Source organism: Ipomoea nil, unplaced genomic scaffold, assembly GCF_001879475.1.
Source record: "Ipomoea nil cultivar Tokyo-kokei standard unplaced genomic scaffold, Asagao_1.1 scaffold2279, whole genome shotgun sequence".
In the NCBI taxonomy this organism is placed as follows: domain Eukaryota; kingdom Viridiplantae; phylum Streptophyta; class Magnoliopsida; order Solanales; family Convolvulaceae; genus Ipomoea; species Ipomoea nil.
Genome location: NW_017618707.1, coordinates 3,494,196 through 3,517,160, shown reverse-complemented (window position 1 = coordinate 3,517,160; position 22,965 = coordinate 3,494,196). Strand labels below are relative to the sequence as shown.

Below are 22,965 nucleotides of genomic sequence, written 5' to 3'. Positions count from 1 at the left end.
AAATGGCTGGTGCTGAGAGGGTGGTGAATCAGAACCAAGAACTTGTAGCTACTGCCAAGTTGCCCAAGGCAGTGCCGGTAGGAGAAGCGATAAGGAGGCCTCGGGGCCGGCCAGCAGGGTCGAAGAACAAGCCCAAACCGCCAATCATCATTACGAGGGACAGCGCGAATGCCCTGAAAGCGCACGCGATGGAGGTAAGCTCGGGGTGCGATGTGAACGAAAGCCTAGTGAACTTTGCGAGGAGAAAGCAAAGGGGCATTTCCGTGCTGAGTGCCACGGGGTGTGTGACCAACGTGACACTCCGCCAACCGGCCTCTTCGGGGGCCATTGTGACACTCCACGGGAGGTTCGAGATCCTGTCTCTGCTTGGCTCCATCCTCCCCCCGCCCGCACCCCCAGGCGTCACGGGGCTGACCATCTACCTAGCCGGGGCTCAGGGGCAGGTGGTGGGAGGCTGCGTCGTCGGCGCACTCATCGCCTCTGGGCCCGTGGTGATCATGGCCGCCACTTTCTTGAACGCCACTTTCGACAGGCTGCCATTACACGATGATCAAGTGGTTTCTGCCGCCAATCAGCAGTACCAAAACAACCATCACTCCCATCAAAATGTTGAGGTCTCAGACATCTATGGCTTGCCACAGAATCTCCTCACCAATGGTGCTTTACACCCTGCAGAGGTCTATTCCTGGGCACCACCCAAGAACTTATCAAAACCATAGATCACTCCACTCCAGTCCTCCGGGCTGATCCACAAATTCATCAAAGCCATAAAGCTCCAGTCTTTTATTTACTTAATTTCAGTTCTCAAAAAAAAAAAAAATATTGTAACTTCTACAGATTATAATCATTCAATGTATGACTTCTCTTATACCTTATCCTATGTTAGTTTACCAGATACAGGGGTAGAACTGTCCAATGTACTCTCCGTCAATATCACAGAAATTAAATAAAAGCTTTAATTTCAAGTTTCCAATACTATCTTTGTTTATACAGGGAGTCTGTCTCACTTTATCTGTCATACTATCTTTTTAAATTTGATTTTTTTGGTATTTAATAATACTTTTAGTGTAGTTGCTAAATATATAAATTTTGTATACTGATACTAAGCTTAATATTATGAAAAATTGAATAAAAAATAACTTCAATCAAGTATCGTTAATCGAATCGACACATAAAACGGGACGGAGGGAGTAATATATTAAAATAATTGTTATTATGTGGTTCATACAAAAAACGTACAACATTGCAAAATATCTATATATATATATAAAGGAAGCCGCTTCTTATCAAAAAAAAAAAATCAAAATTGTTTTTCAGCCACAATATTCTACGGCGTCGTTTTCCTTTAACTTATAAAGTCTGATTTCAAAAATTTTGTTTCTCCCGCCTATTTAGATTGTGATAAGATAGTTGTGATCTTACTCTTACAATTTATGGGAGTGAGCTATTATCTACTCCATATTTAGTGTTGTAATCAGATTGGGTTGCGTGTAAAAGTAGTGTGGATGGGTATGGGATTGCTTACAAGTACATGTACTCTATTATTATTTATACATTGCTCCCGCTCACTTCCTCGGCTATAAATACGTGCTTATTGTGAGGTTGAGCTTCAATGCAAAAACAAAGCTAAGTGTGGTAAATTACAAGGTTGAGATTGCTGATCCCTTATGCAATTCAAATAGAAATCTAAGTTGTCAAAGATCCTGTTTAATGCTTTGTTTTCTGCCTTGCAGTGTCATCATGTCTGGCCAGTTTATTGTGGGGGGTCAGCTTCATCCTCAGCAAACTTCAAAGGCTATAAGGTTGCGTTGTGTGCGTTCTTACGTTGTTACTGAAAACAAAGGCGAAAAGTTAATAAGAAGTCAAGAATGTATATTTCATGATCAAGAAGTTTGTCAATTATATCTATATCTACCATTGTTTGAATTCTTATTCTTATGTTTGGCACCTCTTATATTTTTAATATCTAACTTTGTTGTTTACCATTTTTGTTCTAAATACAGGGTCTGTTCATCCATGTCCATATACCTAAGGATGTTGTGGCAAAATATAAGAACATATTCAAGGAGGGTAAAGTGTATGGCATTAGAAACTTCCTATGCATCACTAACTTCTTCAAGTATAAAACAAGCCCTCATCGTTACATGATGAAGATCAAACACGATACACTTGTGAAGGAATATAAGTGTGTGAATTTTCCCAAAACAATGTTTCGCTTCAAGAGTTTTGAAGACATACTTTCAAAGCAGGGAATTGATGAGAAAGTCTTCGATAGGTTATATTAAAATAAAAATTCTAAAGTCAATATGATTTATTACCTCTATTATGATGTTATGTTTTATTTAACTACTATGCTGTTTTTTCTAAATTCAGATGTCCTTGGTCGTATTGTGGAGATATATTCTCCAGTGGAGAAGCTAATAGCAGGGAAGAAGGCTAGACTAATTGACTTTGTGCTTGAAGATTCTAGGTCTGAATCCTAATTCTGATTTGTCTCTCTAATTTTGATTTGAAACTTCTATCTTATGCTTTTTCTGCTGGTTTTAAAATGGTATGCAGTCAGAGGCAGATTAAGTGTACATTGTGGGATGAGCATGTGGATCAACTAATTCCATACTTCAACTCAGTTGCTAAGGATCCAGTTATACTGTTGATTCAGCTCTGCAGAGCTAAATTCATGGACAGTGAGTTATATCTCTATTTACTTCTTCTATGTTTTTGGTTTATCCATTTCCCTCTATTTTACATTAATAGGAATAGTTATTAGTAATTACTAATGGGTAAACTAAATGCAAACTGGCTCTGAATATTAAAAAAAAAAAAAAAAACAGACAAACACATGAGACTGTTGCACTCATTAGTAAACAACAATTAATAAACAGTGATACATAAGTAAACAGTCATTTATAATATGCCCGAAATAGTCAGAAATAAACAATTTAGAATAAATAGGCAAAACTGGTCATTTTGCAATCAAAATTATGTCCTATTCACTACTTTTATTTTTCAGATGGTGAAGTGCGCATTTGCAGTTCATTTGATGCTACTCAACTGTTTTTCACACACTCATGCAAAGAATTCCGTGAGTTAAGGAGCAGGTTAGTTTTTCCTCTAATCTATTTTTAGTGTTCTGCTTAATAACTCAGTTGTGTGTTACTAATTTTTATTTACATGTTCTTTATTATTAGCTTTACCAGTAATCATACACCTTTACGGTGTATAGATTCTGAAACCAGATTGTTTGATGGTAGTTTTGGCATTGCTGTGCATCCTAAAAATGTGGTAGTCAGTTCTATTCAAGATATATACTCTAAAAAACAGGTAATCTGATCTCTTCTTCTTTTTTTTTTTTTTTTTTTTCTCTCTCTACTGGCCTTTTTTTCCTACTTTATTTATTTAACTCAATCTTACTTGCAACTAGGGGAGTATTGGGTGGCAGGTATAATTGTTGATGTAGAGAGTTTAAGTGACGGGTATTACATTTCTTGCAAGAGTAATTCTTGCAAGAAAAAGCTTGCTTCTGATGGTGGTATGATGTATTGTGCTGGGTGTAAGAGTTCTTGGCATGAGGGAGTTGTGAGGTATAGGCTTATTGTCCGTGTTGCTGATCATACTGGTGATGCTCCTATGCTGATGTGGGATCGTGAATGTGCGGAATTGGTTGGTTTGTCAGCTGGTGAATTAAAGGCTAAGTATGCAGTGGTAGGTATTTCTATGTCACATACCTATGTGCTTAAATGGTGAAAATTCACTAAATAGGCTGTGCATGTGTTTTCTGTTTTTAAAACTTTGTAGGGGAATGACTGTATTCCATCTGAGTTAGGGTGTTTGCGTGGCATGTCAATGCTGTTTCTGATTGCTATGAAGAAAGAGCAGGTTGAGAGTTACTATTCCGCATTCACAGTACTTAGGATTTGCAGGGATGAAGCATCTCTTACACAGTACTGCTCGAGTCTATCAGTTGGCATTTCACAACCAACCATTGGTCCAGGTGATGTAGGTGGTTTTCTAGATGAGGAAGATGATGGTGATTTCAGTTCTGAGGTATATTCTTCTATCATTGTTTGGTTAACTTTGCCACTATGGTCTTATTCATTGGCCCTAATGTTATTTCCTACAGGAATGCTTTGGTACTGATAATGAAGAATGTGTTGAGCTGGATGGTGGTTCTCAGGGTGTCAATGTGGAAAAGTTTCGTGGCTTAGATGACATTGAACCTGGTGTAGGTGTTAGTGGTGCTGTTTTGCCTCTTAAGAGGAATCTATTTAAAGACTTTGTGGATGTTGGGGCTTCAAAGAAGGCTAAGGAAGTGGTGGTTAAGGAAGAAAAGTAATAGGTTATTCTATCTTTTTAAATGTAATGTAGAAGTACTAAGTGTTGACTGGTTGCTGTTTTTTGCTATTCCTTTTTGGTGTTTAAGGCTAGAAAATTGCTTAAGCTACAATGTACTCTTAGAAAATAAATATAGTTTTTTTTTCCTATTTTGTGATTGCTCTTTTGGAAGCTGTATTAGCAAGAGTACCTAATGTACTTATCCTTAGTAGTAGTCAGTAAGATCTTTGTAATCTACTTAGTTTTCTAATGTAAAATTACCTACTTATGATTAGAAGCTAATAATTGCAGTTAACCTATACAGTGAGAAGTATTCAAATAAATAATCCAAACACATAATGGAGCTTTGCATCAAAGTATACAAGTAATCGAATCTGGAAAGGAAAAAGAATTGTAATGTTTTTTAAAAAGAGTTCTATAAACAAAAATAAAAAACAATATTGGAAAATTATATATACATACAGTTGTTCACAAGTAATTGGGAAAAAAAGTATCAAATACTTTTTTTTCTTATAAAATTTAATGTTTAATTTCAAATAGTTAGTAGGAGTACATCTAAAAAAAAAAATTTAAAATTTGTCTAGCAATAATTCCATTTGTCTAGAATCCAGAAATTTATAATTCCATTTTTCTTGCAATGCTTCAAATAAATGCTTCAAATTATTTAGAACACATTTTCAAAATACTAATGTCCTTCCAAAGTAAATTTCTGGAAATATATTTATAATCATAATCATATATATTTAATAAATGAACTTTTGAACACTTTTCACTGCAAAGTCCTAATAAAATTGCTAAAATATATCAAGTAGTAGTATAAAAGAATTTGATTTTTGTCAATATAAAACAATGGCATCAGATTCCTTTTTTTTTCATCATTTGCCTCTATTTTAAAAGCATTAGAATTAGTATTGGGTAAAATAAATGAGAACTGTCTCAAAAAAAAAAAAAAAAAAAAAAAAAAAAAAAACAAACAAACAAACAAACAAACAAACAAACACATATAAAATTTTCAGTCAAATTCAAGGTGCATAATACTCAATACATACAGGTACAAATTGTTTTTAAATACACCTATAGCTTCTATCAAGCATTAATTGTTGATTGTAAGGTTTGACTATGTAACTATTTGTTGATAGCGACTTCTTTTCATCTCTATTCAATTTCTTAACTGCCTCTTAAGATGTCTCTATTTAAAGACTTTGGGGATGTTGGGACTTCAAAGAAGGCTAAGGAAGTGGTGGTTAAGGAATAAAAGTAATAGGTTATTCTATTTTTTTAAATGTAATGTAGAAGTACTAAGTGTTGACTGGCTGCTGTTTTTTGCTATTCCTTTTTGGTGTTTAAGGCTAGAAAATTGCTTAAGCTACAATGTACTCTTAGAAAATAGATATAGTCTATTTTCCTATTTTGTGATTGCTCTTTTGGAAGCTGTATTAGCAAGAGTACCTAATGTACACACCATTGAGGTATTTGAGAAGTATTCAAATAAATAATCCAAACACATAATGGAGTTTTGCATCAAAGTATACAAGTAATCGAATCTGGAAAGGAAAGAGAATTGTAATGTTTTTAAAAAAGGGCTCTATAAAGAAAAAAACAATATTGAAAAATTATATATACATACAGTTGTTCACAAGTAATTGGGAAAAAAGTATCAAATACGTTTTTTTCTTATAAAATTTAATGTTTAATTTCAAATAGTTAGTAGGAGTACATCTAAAATAAAAAAAAAAAAATTAAAATTTGTCTAGCAATAATTTCATTTGTCTAGAATCCAGAAATTTATAATTCCATTTTTCTTGCAATGCTTCAAATAAATGCTTCAAATTATTTATAACACATTTTCAAAATACTAATGCCCTTCCAAAGTAAATTTCTGGAAATATATTTATAATCATAATCATATATATTTATATTTAATAAATGAACTTTTGAATACTTTTCACTGCAAAGTCCTAATAAAATTGCTAAATATATCAAGTAGTAGTATAAAAGAATTTGATTGTTGTCAATATAAAACAATGGCATCAGATTCCTTTTTTCATCATTTGCCTCTATTTTAAAAGCATTAGTAATTAGTATTGGGTAAAATAAATGAGAACTGTCTCAAAACAAAAAAAACAAAAAAAAACAAAAAAAAAAAAAACAAAAAACAAACAAACACATATAAAATTTTCAGTCAAATTCAAGATGCACAATACTCAATACATACAGGTACAAATTGTTTTTAAATACACCTATAGCTTCTATCAAGCTTAATTGTTGATTGTAAGGTTTGGCTATGTAACTATTTGTTGATAGCGACTTCTTTTCATCTCTATTCAATTTCCTAACTATATATGCATAGCATTTAAACAGAGCATCTACATGCATTCAATTCATTCACTACCCAAATTTTGCAGGTCTCCAACAAACTATTGCAACAATAATGAAAAAATTGAAAGGATCAACTACCATATGTGGAAAAAGAAAATTGCAGGAAGAAAGTAAAGGTATTATTTTAACATACATGTTTTCCTTTTTTGTAAGTTTAGCAAATAAATTAAGACCTGCAAAACTTTGCCTCAACTTTTCTGCTTTTATGTTCCGATCTGCAATATAAATTGTAGTTCTTTATATGTATGTGCTGAAACATACTCAGTTTCTATATATATGTAAAGCAATTAAGGTAAACATGTCCAGAGTCACTTAATAATTATATTGTCAACTAATCAGATAATAAAGCAATTATAACAAATTAGTTAACACGAATTGGCTATCAGCACCCGTCCACACTGGTAATATAAGCTAAAAAAGCTAAGCTGATTTACCTACATAACAATTTCTTTCACATTCATACTTTTTGTATTCCAAAATGAAGAACAAGTAGATTCACGATGCTCATTAGTCATCACGATTCAAATACACAAATTAAACATGCTACAGGGGATTTGGACAACTATCAAACCAATAACAACAACAAAGTTCTTAATTAAAGTCTGAAAACAAAAACGGAAGTTGTTAAAATTGTGTTTTACCTTACTGATACTGACGATCGTAGCTGATTCTTGCTCTCTGTGGTATGAATTTCGCCTTTGGTGTTCGGTGTAGTAGAAGTCGACGATTTGGAGTATATAGGTTTTTGGTTTTGGTAATTCCGGTATGCATGTTGAACTGAGTAGTATAAATGATTGATTTTTGTGTTTATGGAGGGTAGTATTGTAGAAGATGAGAGTCGGAGAAGACAGATCGCGAAGCTTTCTGTTTGTTATAAACCAGAGCTTTCTGATCGACGATTTGTAGGCTAGAGTTTTCGATGTTCAATGTTTGGGCCCTTTAGTCTGTGGGTTCTGGCCAACGGTAAGGACTCAAAGGGGGAAGACGGAAAGCTTGGTTGATAATGGTGATGGGGTGTTAGATTTGAACTGGAGTTTCTAGAATGAGAAATGTGATAGAGAGAAGGGAAGCCGGAGGTGAATGCGCTTACCATCTACGCTTGCATTTTAATTTTTTTTTATTTAAAATTATTTATTAATGACTTTGTTATAATTGTTGGGTTTTATAATAAATACAATAATACCAATGGAAAAACTTATTTAAATACATTTAGCCATGACCTTTTTTGGGTGTATTTAAATGGTGTTATTGTGTAATTAAATTTAGATTTATTTGTAATGTGTTGATGTCAACATTATGTTGTTGTAAATTGAATATATTTATTTCTGCGTGTTCTTTTTATTGAATATGTATATATGATTTTGTGTATTTTATTGAATTTTAAAATCAAAATTGTTTAAAGCTTTCCGTATAATTTTTTTATATTATTGTAATCATATGTATATGTAATAAATAGTAAAAAACTAAGTATTAGAATGATAATTAAACGAATTTAAGTTAACACTTAGTTTATTATATCCATAAATGTTATGATTAGAATATTGTGACCATATATATTAATATCTACTAATTTTGTGAAATTTATATTCTGGAAGTCTGATGTTAAAATTTTAAAGATTAAATTGAAATTATATACAAGATATATCATATATAATTTTAACATTTATGGGTCATAAATTTAATAGAGTCAAATTTAAATTAATAATTATGCAAAGTAATTTATTGTTTAAATTTGTTTCTATTGAGCTTTAAGTTTGTCAATATATATACTTATATATATATATATATATATATATATATATATATATATATATATGTATGTATGTATGTATGTATGTATGTATGTATGTATGTATGTATGTATGTATGTATGTATGTATGTATGTATTTATTTATTTATTTATTTATTTATATGTGTGTGTGAGAGAGACTCTAAAATAAATGAATTTAATAATTTAGTTCAATTAGTTTAAAATATTTATTCCTTCAATGGGTCTAATCAATATTATATTATTAGGTGCTTATTTGTTTTTTTTTTTTTTTTTTTTGGTTCATTATTCTGTTGATTTGTATATCTTAATTATTTATTAATTGATTTATTCTATTGTAGAGTTGTATATTGACCTTGGAGATCCGATTTTTAAGTGTACTCATTGTAGTGCATTTTTTTGGTCGGAAGAGAGATTGAAGAAGGTAAAAGTGAATGGTGGCCCGAGAGATTCAGTTTGTTGCTCTAATGGAAAAATTAAGTTGCCGATGTTGAATGCTTCACCAAAAATAATTCTTGACTTATTTTTCAAACCGTGTGCACGAAGCAAGCATTTTTTGCAGCATATAAGATCGTATAATAACATGTTTAGCTTCACATCTATGGGAGGTCGTATTGACAAAGAAGTGAATACAGGGAGGGCGCCTCCAATTTTTAGGTTGAATGGACAAAATTTTCATTTGTTGGGTAGTTTGTTACCTATTGAAGGAAATCGACCTAAATTTGCACAATTATACATTCATGACCCTGAAAATGAGATGTGTAATCGATTGAACTCTGTCAGGTATATTATGTCTTATTAATAAATATTATTTCTTTTAATTATACAAACATAATTATAAAGTGATATCGATATATTTTGAATTTTAGGGGGAATAATGATCTCAGCAAACTAGATGAAGATATTGTTGCTGACCTTCAATTAACATTGGATGAAAATAATGTTTTGGTAAAATCATTCCGGATGGCTCGCGATGTAATAGTTACCAATCCGACTGTGCAAGTTAGGATGAAATTGATAGGGAAGCGTAACCAAGATGCCAAAACATATAATTTGCCAACAGTGTCAGAGGTTGCAGCTATCATTGTTGGTGATCTGGATCCCACGTCGGGTCAGCGAGATATATTGATAGAAACAAGATCGGGTGTGCTAAAAAGAATTAGTGAGCTTAATCCAGCATATCTCCCTCTTCATTATCCAATTCTGTTTCCATATGGTGAAAATGGTTATAGAGAAGATATTCCTTTTAATGTTGAACAAAATATTCATACAGGAAGAAGGCATAGTATTTCTCTTCGTGAATACCTATCATTTCGTATTCATGAACGATGTGGTGAGATTTCAACATTTCTATTTGCGAAAAGATTGTTCCAACAATTTTTAGTCGATGGGTATACGATGGTGGAATCTGGGAGATTGTTGTATGTCCATATGCATCAACAGAGTCTGTGTTGTGGATCTTATAGAGGTTTGTTTGACGCATTGACTCGTGGGGAAATTGAACCTGGAACTCAAGGTCGACGAATTGTTTTACCTTCTAGCTTTACGGGTGGTGCACGGTATATGGTTCAAAATTATCAAGATGCAATGGCAATTTGTGCTTGGATTGGTTATCCAAATTTATTCATTACATTTACATGTAATCCAAAATGGCCAGAAATACAACGCTTTTTAGAGCAAAGGCTATTAAAACCATAAGACCGGCCCGATATTCTGTGCCGCGTTTTTAAAATGAAATTGGATTGCTTAATAAGAGAGCTTCGTTCAGGAACTGTTTTCGGTAAAATTTTGGCAGGTCTGTAATCTACAATCCGCTAGCGATGTGTTAACTTTTCTATTCACTTTCTTATCTTTCCGCTTTTGTTTGCAGTGATTTATACTGTTGAATTTCAGAAGCGCGGGTTACCACATGCACACATACTATTGTTCCTTGATCGTGTTGATGCTAACGCGCTCAGTGATAATATCGATTCCATTATTTCAGCCGAGATTCCAAGTATGGATGATGATTTAGAATATTACCAAGCTGTTGAGGAGTTTATGATACACGGTCCATGTGGTGTTGCCAACAAAAAATCTCCGTGCATGGTTAAAGACCGTTGTTCAAAACACTTCCCAAAGAAATTTATGGAATCTTCAGTTATTGATTCCAGTGGTTACCCTATTTACAGGCGTAAGGATGATGACAGGACAATTATGAAAAGTGGTGTTGAGCTGGATAATAGATTTGTTGTGCCCCACAATAGATATTTGCTGCTGAAGTATAGAGCACACATTAATGTTGAGTGGTGTAGTCAATCTCAGTCAATAAAATATTTGTTTAAATATGTCAACAAAGGCAATGACCGAGTTACTGCCCAGTTTTATAAGAGCACTAATTCTGAAGATAGTAGTGAAGTTATTGATGAGATTAATATGTATTATGATTGCCGATATATTTCTCCGTGTGAAGCTGTGTAGCGTTTGTTCAGCTATGACATCCAGTTCCGTAATCCCTCTGTAGAACAGTTAAGCTTCCATCTGCCGAATGAACAAAGCATTGTTTTTTATGATGACTTATCTATTGAGAATGTGCTTGAAAGACAAACAATTAAGAGTAGTATGTTTTTAGCATGGTTTGAAGCTAATAAGAGGTATCCCCGAGCTAGGGAATTGACCTATAGAGAAATGCCTCATTATTTTGTGTGGAAAAGAAAAGAACGTGAATGGCAACCAAGAAGATGTGGTTTTGCTATAGGCCGTATGTTTTATGTGCCACCTGGTACTGGTGAGATCTTCTATCTTAGGTGTTTATTGAATTTAGTTCGTGGTCCAATATCTTTTGAAGAGATTCGCAATGTTGATGGGATTCAATATTCATGTTTCCGTGATGCGTGTTATGCTCGTGGTTTGATTTGTGATGAGAAGAAATATGTTGATGCAATACTTGAAGCAAGCCATTGGTCCACTGCCTCAGCTCTTCGCCGTTTATTCGAGACTTTGTTAACGTCTAATTGTTTACGCCAACCTGAAAAAATTTGGGATGTTGTTTGGCCACTTCTGTGTGAGGATGCAGAGTTCAATCAGCGACAAGAGTTACAAAATCCAGGTAAGTTTGTATTCACGAAATGCCTAATTAACACTATAAAAAAACGCGAATATAGCGATGGCTTTAGCGACGGACATGTTCCGTTGCTAACCTAGTGGTTAGCAACGAATTAGTGACAGATTTTAAATTTTTTGTTAAATGAAACTCTAGCAACGGCCTAGCGACGGATTTTGCGACGAAAAATTTCCGTCGTTAAATACGTATCTAATTTTAGCGGTAAATTTTGGTGCGAAAATTAAAGACAGATTAGTGACGGATTAGCGACGAAATTTTCGCGGTCTTACTTGATTATTTTAATTGCTACAACCTTGCGACGGATATGGAATCCGTCGCTAGATATTACAACATCAATGTGGTTTTTGTTTATATTGTAGCGATAGATATACATATCCGTAGCTATCTTTAGCGACAGATTTATATTTCCGTAGCTAGTTAGCGACGGATATGTATATCCGTCGCTAGATTTATGACGCGCGAATTTCGTAAAATATTATAACGACGGAAGTTGATGTCCGTCGCTAATTTTAGTTAAGGATTTTAACATTTATAAGCTAGCGACAGATATGTTTCCGTCGCTAAGCTTATCCAGTGAATTTTAACATACATAAACTAGCTACGGATCATATTCCGTCGCTAAGCTATTGGATCTTAACATATATAAGCTAGCGACGGATCAGATTCCGTCGCTAAACTTATTCAGTAAATTTGACATGGAAAAGTTAGCGACGGATCACATTCCGTAGCTAATATTAGTTATCGGTATCATATATATATATATATATATATATATATATATATATATATATATATATATATATATATATATATATATATATATATATATATATAGAGAGAGAGAGAGAGAGAGAGAGACGGATAGGTGTCCGTCACTAAGATTATTTATTTGATTTTAAAGTATATATCTAGCAACGGATATTCGTCCGTCGCTAAGGATATTTACTAAGATTTTAACATATGTAATGTAATTATCGCTCAGAGCCCTAGCTACCGGCCTCTTGCATTCGACGGCCTCTTGCTAACAAATTCACCGCTCAGAGCTCTAGCCCTACTCTACCGCCCATCGCCGTTAGTTTCCTCCGACCGCCGACCGCTCGCTGCCTCCAACCGCCAACCGCTCGCTGCCTCTCACTGCCGACCACTCGCTGGGTGTGGAGCGTCTCCGGCGGTTCTGTCTTCTCCCTCCGTACCGGGTGTGGAGCTTCTCCGGCGTTCTCCTATCTCCGGCGTTCCATTTGTCCAGGTAAATCCCAATGTCGAGAGAACAACAAATTTATACCCTTTTGCTCACCAATTTCTAAACGCCATTGAAATACAGAAATGGAGTTCGACAATTAAATGTGCTTTCGTTTCTTTTGGTCGTTGCTTTTCCATTTCTTTCTGATATAAAATAGGTCGGGTCTTCGTTGTTCTGAGTATTTAAAGCGTATTTATTTATCTTACTCTGAAAGCCAAGTATTGAATTAGGCCTAATTGCAATTTTTAATAGTATTATGATGTTGAAAGATATGAATTCAAGGGAGATTAACCAACGAGATTGTTGTAGATAGGAGTAGAAAACAAGGGAGATTGTGGTGACTTTTGTTGACCAATTCAAGGTGAGCAGGTTTGGTGTTCTGAATCTGTATAATAATGGGCAGAGTTAGAATACAGAGTTAGAATCTGTATTTGGATAATTTTTAGATTCTAACTTTAAGCTATATTGTCTCTTCTGGATAGAATACAGGTAGGGCTTGTTTAACTAGAGACTTTTCTGAAAAGCCTCTAGGCCCTCTGCTATGAAACTTTGCCTCTAATTCGGTTTTAAAAGTCATTTTCGCTTTATTATGCAGCACACAGTTATCTTGTTGGTACAAAATTGTGTCAAGATCAGATCAGAACTATTATTTACAAGTTAATCATTTTAGAAGTTAATCAGATCAGATCACTATTATTTACATCATCTAAACAAAGTTTGTTATTTTAGAGTTTGAGGCCATGTGTTTATGGGGAAATAAATACTGGGCTGTTGTGTGTTGTGATCGAGACATGCACAGTTGTTTATTTCTTTCAAAATCAAGAGAATTGAGTGGAGAGAGAGAGAGAGAAGGTGAAGGGTGGGTGGTGTGATGGTAATGTTCCCAGTCTCCTATACAAGGACTGATACTTTATTTTCTTTTCATACATATGGAGTTTCTAATCTTCTACTAATTTTGATTTAACAATATTTAAAACTATTTTCTAGAAGGGACGGTCCAATAAATAGAGTATGATTCTCGTTGTAAAATATTATATGTTCGATTCTTGTTATTATCATCTCAATTGAGCTTGTTGTATACCGTCTCTTTAATGTAATTTGTTAATTATTTCTTTACTAGGATTTCTTGAGAATCCATTGTGTGATAATATATATATATATATATATATATATATATATATATATATATATATATATATATATATATATATATATATATATATATATATATATATATATATATATTTGATTTGATAAAGTGAAGTGTTTAACAGTATGGTGCAAGATGTCACTGGTCTGTCCACTCAAAACTCAGTTTATCACTTGTTAGCTCAAAAACACCTAGAAAGAGATGTGCAATAAATACATAACCTTTGAAATATAGGTAAGAAAAGTTCTTTGCAGGTCATTCAACTGGCGATCTGTAATCAAACAAGTCCTTTATAAAAAAATTAATATATATCGATTATATTGCACATAACAGATTGTTTAGAGCAGTAAACCTGGAAAAAAAAATCATATTTCAACACTGAATATTGAAGGAGAAGCAAAAGTAAGATCAGTCAAAACAAGGAAATGCAAAGGCCAGAAATATGAAGTCAAATGGAGCATTGTGATTGATTTTCAATTTGAATAGTTTATAACAAATGGCAAAGGGTCTGTCCCTTTGCCAACAATATCATGAGAGCCTCTAGCTGTTCTTGGCTGTATATATCCATCCTAAGGGGGGGGTGGGGGGCACCCTTAGGGTGGAGTGTAGGGTTGAAGCAATTGCTTGTTCATATTTCATGATTTGATTTGATTGTTGTTAGAGATGGGTTGGAGAAAATAGAATAGAATAGATGGTTGGTGTAGTGGGGGGCTTTTAGGCTTTGGGTAGAAAGAGAGATTTAAGAGGGGATCTGTTTTGGTTTTTGTCTGATTCTCTTCATTAGTTTGCGCACCTTCAAAAAGAACAGTGCTGTCAACTTTACTGGAAGAATGTTAAAAAAGAATAAAGATTATATACATGAATGTATTTTAAAAAATTTCTTATAACTGGTACATTTTGGAACACATTGGTTGGTTTCACTTCCTAGATGATGATGATAATAATGGATTGATATATGAGAGTCACTTCTGATATCTGGATCCGATGATATGAGAGTATGATTATTTACTTGAATATTTTGCAGACTCAATTATTTACTTGAATCTGCAGGAACCCGAACTTGTTTAAGTTGCAGAGGATAATTATTATTCATCATCAAAAGAGAAGAGAAAGAAGAAATTAAAAAGGTTTGTTGTCTGTTTTGTCTGCATTTTACCTTTGTTCTTTATTTGCCGGATAAACCGCCCGTGGGTACCAGTACCGGATAAACTACAAGCTGAAATAACTCAAATGCAGGTTCAAATGCAAGCTGAAAGAACTCAAATGCAAGTTTAAATGCAAGCTCAAATTGCAAGTTTGATGGATGAGTTGCGTCGCAATGGCATGTTATCCAATCTAAGTACTCAAGCTCAACATTCGGCTAATTCAAATGATGAAACCTTAGGAGATGATTAGATTATATTTATTAGTATATTTGATACTGGTTCTAATGATGTAACATAATACTACTATACATTGTTGTTGTTATTCACTTTGAATGTTATAATATAAATATATTTTATAATTATATTATTCAAGTACTATATTATAGGCTTAATGCATGTTTTTTATATTAATTAGTGGGTACAATTGTTTTATTAATTTTCAAAATTTAGGGACGGACAAATACGATAGTAAGGTAACGAAATAGCAACCAAAAAATTCGTAGTTAAATTTAGCGACGGATATTTTTGTCACTAAGTTGTAGTTAAATCACATTCAATTCAAATAATAATAAAATATTAGCGACGGATAATTTCCGTCGTTATATTAACGATGGACGGTAGTGACGGTCATGTCCGTCGCTATATTTAGCGACGGCAAACTCCGTAGCTAAGTCGTTGCAAATCTCGTCGCCGGAGCATAGTAGTAGCACTTTAACGACGAAATTGTTGTTGCTTTAGCGACGGCATATCCGTCGCTACTTATGGCGACGGACTATTCCATCATTATTCGCTCGCAATAATCGTCTTCGGATCCGTCGTCGAAAGGCATTTAGCGATGGATATATTTCGGCTAGCGACGGAGCATTCCGTCGCTAAGTCTAGCGACGGAAAAAAATTGTCTCGCTAACTTTTAGCGAGGAGGGTTTTTGTGACAGACGGATTCCGTCGCTAATCCGTCGCTAAATACTTTAGCGACGGATTTTCACTATTTAGCGACGGAATTCGTCCGTCGCTATTCTTGTGTTTTTTTTGTAGTGTAAACTATCTATTGTATGATATAATTATTGATTATAACATTTTTATACTACTAAACATTAATATTAGTTTCAAAATTATATATAGATTTATTATTACCAGATGATGTGAAGAAGGAGTATGGTCTGCTTGAATTAGAGAAACTTTTGTCGACATGGAGTAAGAGTTTGGGGGATTACCCGTGTATGCCCGTTCCTGAATTGTCTAGCTTGGCTAATTCTCATAATCGATTACTGTTAGAAGAATTGTCATATGATTGTGCATTGCTGAGCAATGAACATGATGACATGGTAGCAAAGTTAACTACCGAGCAGAGAGATGTTTACGACACAGTTATCGGAGCTGTTTCTGGTACAACAGGTGGTTTGTTTTTTGTTTACGGTTATGGAGGTACTGGGAAGACATTTGTGTGGCGCACTTTGTCGGCTGCACTTCGATCACAGCGCAAGATAGTTCTAAATGTGGCATCCAGTGGTATTGCATCATTATTAATGACTAGAGGGCGCACTGCGCATTCACGATTTGCAATACTGATTATTGTGAATGAGGATTCCACGTGTAATATATCACAGGGGAGTGATTTAGCTGAACTGATTATCAAATGTAGTTTAATTATTTGGGATGAAGCTCCTATGATGCATAAACACTGTTTTGAAGCATTAGATAGAACCATGCGAGATTTGTTACGATTTACAAATCCATTGTGTCCTAATTTACCATTTGGAGGGAAGACTGTTGTACTAGGAGGTGATTTCCGCCAAATATTGCCAGTGATACCAAGGGGTGGTAGACAGGATATTGTTGGTGCTGCTATTAATTCTTCGTATTTGTGGGCTCATTGTACGGTTTTGAGATTGACACAGAATTTGAGATTGCAGAGTGTTGGTACTGATGATGAAAGGCAAGAGTTATCTACTTTTGCTAATTGGATTGCTTCAATCGGTGATGGTGAAGCTGGTGGACCAAATGATGCATGGTGACGTAGAGGTTTCCATTCCACATGAGAATTTGTTGCATACAAATGGTGATCCAATCCAAGGAATTGTGGAAAGTACATTTCCTATGTTTCGAGAACATCAACATGACGCTGATTATTTAATTAGTCGAGCAATTTTGGCACCAACTCTTGAAGTTGTAGACGAAGTTAATGCGTACATGACCAACTTGAATGTTGCCGAGTGTAGGACCTATTTTAGTTCCGATTCGGTCTGCCCCACTGAGAGTACCTCTGATGTTGTGGCTGGGTTACACACTCCGGAGTTATTGAACGGGCTAAAATGTTCTGGGTTACCAAATCATTGCTTAACATTGAAGATTAGGTCTCCTGCTATGTTGTTGCGAAATATTGACCCTTCAGCTGGGTTTTGTAATGGTACACGGTTAATTATTACAAGATTAGCAGACCACGTTGTTGAAGCAAAGCTCTTATTTGGCAATGCAGCAGGCTCCAAAGTTCTGATCCCACGTCTGTCCCTAACACCATCTGACAGTACATTGCCCTTCAAATTTCAAAGGAGGCAGTTCCCGCTTATGCTGTCCTATGCAATGACAATAAATAAAAGTCAAGGACAAACGCTTTCTACTGTTGGCCTACTTCTAAGAAAACCTGTTTTTGTACATGGCCAGCTATATGTTGCATTGTCTAGAGTCAGTTCACCAAGAGGGCTTAAGTTACTCATTTGCAACGAAGATGAAAAGTGTGCTTCTTCAACGATTAATGTTGTGTACAAAGAAGTGTTTAATAATTTATAACAACTATATATTATTAAATCTTTGTTATAAATTGCATATTATTTGGGTGATCTTACTAATTATTTACTATTTTTGCAATCGTATATGTACAATTATGTGTAACTATATACCAGTATATATATATATATATATATATATATATATATATATATATATATATATATATATATATATATATATATTATTTAACTATTTATGAATTTCTTTATTTATTTTCATACCGTGCAACACACGGGTGGAGTACTAGTTATTATTAAAAGTTGATACTTTGGATCTTCTAATCAATATCGAGAGTCAACAAATTAAACCTACACACAACTGGGAGGGTACTGTCTCCCATAAGATCTGCCAATTACATTCGAACATTCCGAAATCGCCGGCCCTCCTCGGCCATGGTACCTCAAGTTGATCTTGTTGAGGATAATGTTCTGACATGGCTCCCTTGCACTACACTCCAAGGCCACCGCCACCTTTGAAGACGACGTCCCCCAGATGTTGTAAAATGTCACGCCTTTTATCTTAACAAGTGACGACTGTTCCCCCTCTCATTCAAAAATAAAAGTATATTAATATTTTTTTAGTTACAAGAAAAACCCACAATCGCTGCTCAAGCGTGTGTGCAGTACAAAATAAATTTTGCATCTCTTGAATTGTAATAAACCAGTTTAAGTTGTCCACAACTGACCCGCTCAAACCAAGAAAGCCAATAGGCCACCCAGTTATGAGTTAAACTTGTAAAAAAAAAAGATATTTTCTTTTTGCTAGACCACAAGGTATCTGAGTATGTCATAACGGTAAGAGGTACCTTTAAATCCATACCATACTCAGATTAATCCCGATTCACATTTGGCCAATGTTGAAAAAATCGCTAGGCGCGATTTTTGCAACATTGCATTTGGCTGATCCAATTAAGAGGCAAAGTACTGATCAGATTGGTTTTTTTCATACAAAATTGAATTTGAAATCCCAACCTCTTTCAAGAGATGAGAGTCACGGTCACTCGAGCCAATCAAGTTGTAGATTATTAATTAGATAGATATAGAATGGTAATTGGACTTACGAAATCGCTGCAATGAGAAAGGCCGGGGCAGTAGGTTTGATCAATGAGGATGGGGTTGTTGACATTCTGCATAGAAATGTAACCAAAGAATACATTGGAAACCGTTCCGGGCACGGAACCGGCGGCCCAGGTTTTGATCCTGACACCGTTTTGCGTGCCGATGAAAGTGCAGTTGATGACTTTAACGTCGGAGACAAAGTCTCCTCGGGACCTGCCGAGGCTGCCGATGCTGATGCCGTGGCCGGGGCCGCAGGTGACTTTGCGGACGAGGATGTTTTTGGAGCCGGTGACCATGGCGACGCAGTCGTCGCCGGTTTGGATGACGGAAGTGGAGATCTTGATGTGGGTGGAAGCTCCGATGCGGATTCCGTCGGTGTTGGGGCTGTCGCCGGGGGAGGTTAGCCTTATGCGGCTGATGTTTACGTTGTGGCATGCGAACAAGTTGATATGGGTGTTCTTGCTGTTTATTGATCTCAAATGATTTATTTTTGCCATCGTCACAAAGTCAAACCTCAATGTCTAAAAAAACAAAAAATGACAAGTTATATATAACAAATGATACAATAATAATGTAGTATTCAACTTCACACAAGAAAAATTATATTTTTCATCATTCAGTTATACCAATGATACAAATTTAATCGCGTGACCATCTTTTAACCCTAACTCACTAACTTGCGATTTTAGTCGTTCAAGGGATTATTTTCACCACTAATTTGTCACTTAATAAAGTGACTGATTTGGTCATTTTAAGGACTAAAGTCGACATTCAATGCAGATTAAGATGGTTAAGCGTATAACTTAAAGACTAAATTTATACCACGGGTATAGTTAGATTACTAAAAATGCAATTTTTCCAGTTTTGAATTGTGAAAAATATTGTAAGAAAGAAAAAAATAGTGAACTTACAACGGGAAGTGGAGAGCAATTGGGATTGGTGGAGCAATCATTATAGGGCCAAGCAGCAAGGCCTTGGCCATCCAAATAGCCACCGCCGTTCACCGACAACCTATCCACATATCGGAACCCTAGCCACGTGTTCATGTTCATGAACTCTCCGGGATTTGTCGGAGCCTTAACAACTCCTTTGATTACAAACGCAATTGGCCCCCGACACGGCCCCAAAAACGTCGTCGACCAAATCTTGAATGTCCCTTTTGGTATCAAAACCCTACTCTTTCCAGGGTATCTACATGCATCCTCCCACGCCTTCAAAAATGCCTAAATTACAACTAAATCATGTTAGAATTTAGATAAAGATCCTATATATATTTTCTCAAACTATTGAAATAGAAATAGTTAAATATCTTTACTGAGATTCGAACAAACATGTAACCTCCCATTTAAAAGAATCACAGCTATGTCGCTTGACCAAGACTTTCAAACCCAATTTTTTTTTTTGAAACAGACTTTCAAACCCAATTTGATCTCAATACATATACAAATTTTTAAACGCATACCAATCTAAAAGTCTAAAACTCAATAAACACACTTTGGGTCAATATCTATTTATCATATTAAACTTCTTATCTCTATTATTAAAAGAAAATGTAAAAATATCAATGTATTTTGGTTATCGTTGTAACTTTTATAATTGTAACTACACGTATTCTAATCATCATAATATTTTGCATAATTTATTAAATTACTTAAAAGTTAATACTTAATAAGAAATAATGGGTAGTAATTATAACTAAACGTTTTACCTTCTTTATATTTGAAAATCTTTTTTCAGAACAGGTATATTAACCATCATAATATTTTGCATAATTTATATTACTTAAATAAGAAAGATTGGGTAATAATTATAATTAAACGTTTTATCTTCTTTATACATCTGAAAATCTTACGTTACGAGGAAACAATGAAAACTACCAAAGTTTGTCACACCATCTATCTGCTACAGTAGTATTATATCATGGGTAAATAGTACGGAGTATTTAGTAAGGTACAAATAACACTCACAAATTTAAAAAAAAAAAAAAAAAAAAGATTGGATGATAGTTAAATACTACAAAAATAATTTTTATTTTTTATTTTAAAAAAAAAAGACAAAAAAAAAAATCAATAAGTTTAATAATCGAGATTTTTTTTTTTAAAGAAAAACATTTTTGAATAAATTATAGCTAGATCAAACACATAATTAATTGAATATTTCACCATTTATGCAGAGTTGATAAATTTATTTTTTTTATTTTTTTTCGAAAACAAAACATGATGTAAAGAAGAAAGGATTTTTTTTTTATGTAAAACAAAATATTAAAACAACAATATTTTCATGTGTATAACAATATGATATTAACATTCATAGGATTTTTGGTGTACCCCTCCTTTTGATCCAAAAAAAAAAAAAAACATTCATAGGATTTTTATTTTTTTTTGAAATAATAGCTACATTAATCTTCAACTAATTTAAAATCGAGTTATAAACTTACCGGACTATTCTCCGACTTTCCATCGGCAATAGCACCATAATCCAAGACATTGAAGTATTTCTGTGGCAGGTGACGTTTAGCACTGGCAATACTCAAGAAGAAGACGATGAACATAAAAACTGGGAAAATAACAGTGGGAGAAGAAGCCATTCCAATCTGTTATTATGCTTTCTACTTATCTGCAAGTGCGTATATATATAGAGAGAGAAGAAGAAGAAGAAGAAGAAGATTTTGATGTTGTCACCGTGATGTTTTCGTGTTGTCTGTCAAAAAAGAAAATAAAATTAAAGAAGAAATTGAAAGAAATCACATATATTTTCTTGATATTCTTCTTAATGTGTTCTGATTTAAGAAGAATTATATACCAGAATAGGAGGTAGGGAGAATTTTGGTGGATGCATATATGGTATATATGTTGCTCCAAATAGTATTAATGCCTGTTGGTATATCCTAATAAAGAAATGAATTAAATGATTGTCATTTTAAATTTAGAATTTAATATTTAATTTACATTTATTGGTCAATGTTTAAGGGGGCGTATTCAGTGATGAATTTTATAAACCTTTAAAGATTTTTATGAATTTTAAAAGTTTGGAATTGGAGGTATACAATTCAAACTTTTAGGAAGTCTTTAAAAGTTAAGGGGTATTTAATCAAGATTTTTAAAAGTCGGGTGGTATTTGATTAATTAAGATTTTTAACGAATCTTTAAGAATCACGCGGTATTCAAAAAGTTATGATTGTCACGGAGCTTATACATATTACGGAATTCGGCAAAATCACTTCTGATAAACGTCGTGCATTTTGAAATGTTAAAAATATGGTCATAATATGGTGGTGCCGACTGAAATTTATTTATTTATTTATTATTGAGTATTTTTAAATACAATTCTATATTTGTTTATTTAATTGTATATTTGTATTTGTGATTCGAAATTTTGTAAAATGTATAATATCAAATTGTGAGATTTATAATATAAATCAATTTGTGATAGATAACAAAATTTGATATTTATTCTTAGTTGAATAATTGTACTTATAATGTGTGTTAATTTGATAGATTTATAGTGTGTTATGCGTGATAATAAGTTTTTTAAATGATTGCTTTGTGTTATATTTTTAAATGCAATTTATATATAAAAAAAAAATTGTCAGATGAAATGAGATATTTTGAAATGTAATTTCAAAATATTGAATATTAAAAAAATATTATTATTCTGATTTATAATGTATTTTATATTTAACTAAACAGTTTTATCCTAATGATATTTGATATTTTGTTAGTAACCTTTTTTTTTTTTTTTTTACCGTATTTTGAATTGAATTGTTTTAATTTTGTCCCTGACATTATTCATGTCTTTGCTAATTCTATACATATTAGTTGGGAGAAGATGAATTAGTTGTTATTGGTTTAATTTGCATTGACCCTAGAATCTCACTAACTCTAATAGAGATTATATTCATAGATTTCCTCAAAAAAAAAAAAAAAAATCATAGATAATGAATACTGTATTTTATCCGTTTCAAAAAGATTCCTATTTGACCAACATACAAATTTAATAGAA

At 33.6% G+C, this 22,965-nt stretch overlaps 5 protein-coding genes across 6 annotated transcripts; 4 read left to right on the top strand and 1 right to left on the bottom strand.

Moving 5' to 3' along the window:
• The first annotated feature begins 2 nt into the window (after positions 1-2).
• Positions 3-2,483, top strand: LOC109150448 (AT-hook motif nuclear-localized protein 16). The gene is made up of 4 exons (XM_019298359.1): positions 3-677; positions 1,734-1,802; positions 2,004-2,070; positions 2,374-2,483. The coding sequence occupies exons 1-4, from the start codon at positions 3-5 to the stop codon at positions 2,481-2,483; spliced, it is 921 nt and encodes a 306-aa protein (XP_019153904.1).
• LOC109150371 (exopolygalacturonase-like) lies at positions 1,230-21,910 on the bottom strand. Of its 2 annotated transcripts, none has more exons than XR_002049138.1 (5): positions 21,401-21,909; positions 19,875-20,186; positions 18,966-19,484; positions 18,150-18,447; positions 1,230-1,254 (listed from the first exon to the last, which is right to left on the bottom strand). XR_002049138.1 is itself a non-coding variant. In XM_019298280.1 (5 exons), exons 1-4 carry the CDS (start codon positions 21,548-21,550, stop codon positions 18,214-18,216), a joined length of 1,215 nt encoding a protein of 404 aa, XP_019153825.1. In that variant the 5' UTR covers positions 21,551-21,910; the 3' UTR covers positions 14,122-14,133; positions 18,205-18,213. The 2 variants fall into 2 exon arrangements, 1 of the variants encoding a protein (XP_019153825.1); XM_019298280.1 differs by lacking the exon at positions 1,230-1,254 and adding an exon at positions 14,122-14,133 and having other exon boundaries at positions 18,205-18,447; positions 21,401-21,910.
• Positions 9,082-10,940, top strand: LOC109150447. Its single transcript, XM_019298358.1, has 3 exons — positions 9,082-9,263; positions 9,350-10,119; positions 10,351-10,940. Exons 1-3 carry the CDS (start codon positions 9,082-9,084, stop codon positions 10,938-10,940), a joined length of 1,542 nt encoding a protein of 513 aa, XP_019153903.1.
• Positions 11,148-17,133, top strand: LOC109150446. The gene is made up of 2 exons (XM_019298357.1): positions 11,148-11,568; positions 16,256-17,133. Exons 1-2 carry the CDS (start codon positions 11,148-11,150, stop codon positions 17,131-17,133), a joined length of 1,299 nt encoding a protein of 432 aa, XP_019153902.1.
• Positions 17,309-17,905, top strand: LOC109150445 (ATP-dependent DNA helicase pif1-like). The gene has a single exon (XM_019298356.1). The coding sequence runs from the start codon at positions 17,309-17,311 to the stop codon at positions 17,903-17,905; it is 597 nt and encodes a 198-aa protein (XP_019153901.1).
• Positions 21,911-22,965: the final 1,055 nt, after the last annotated feature.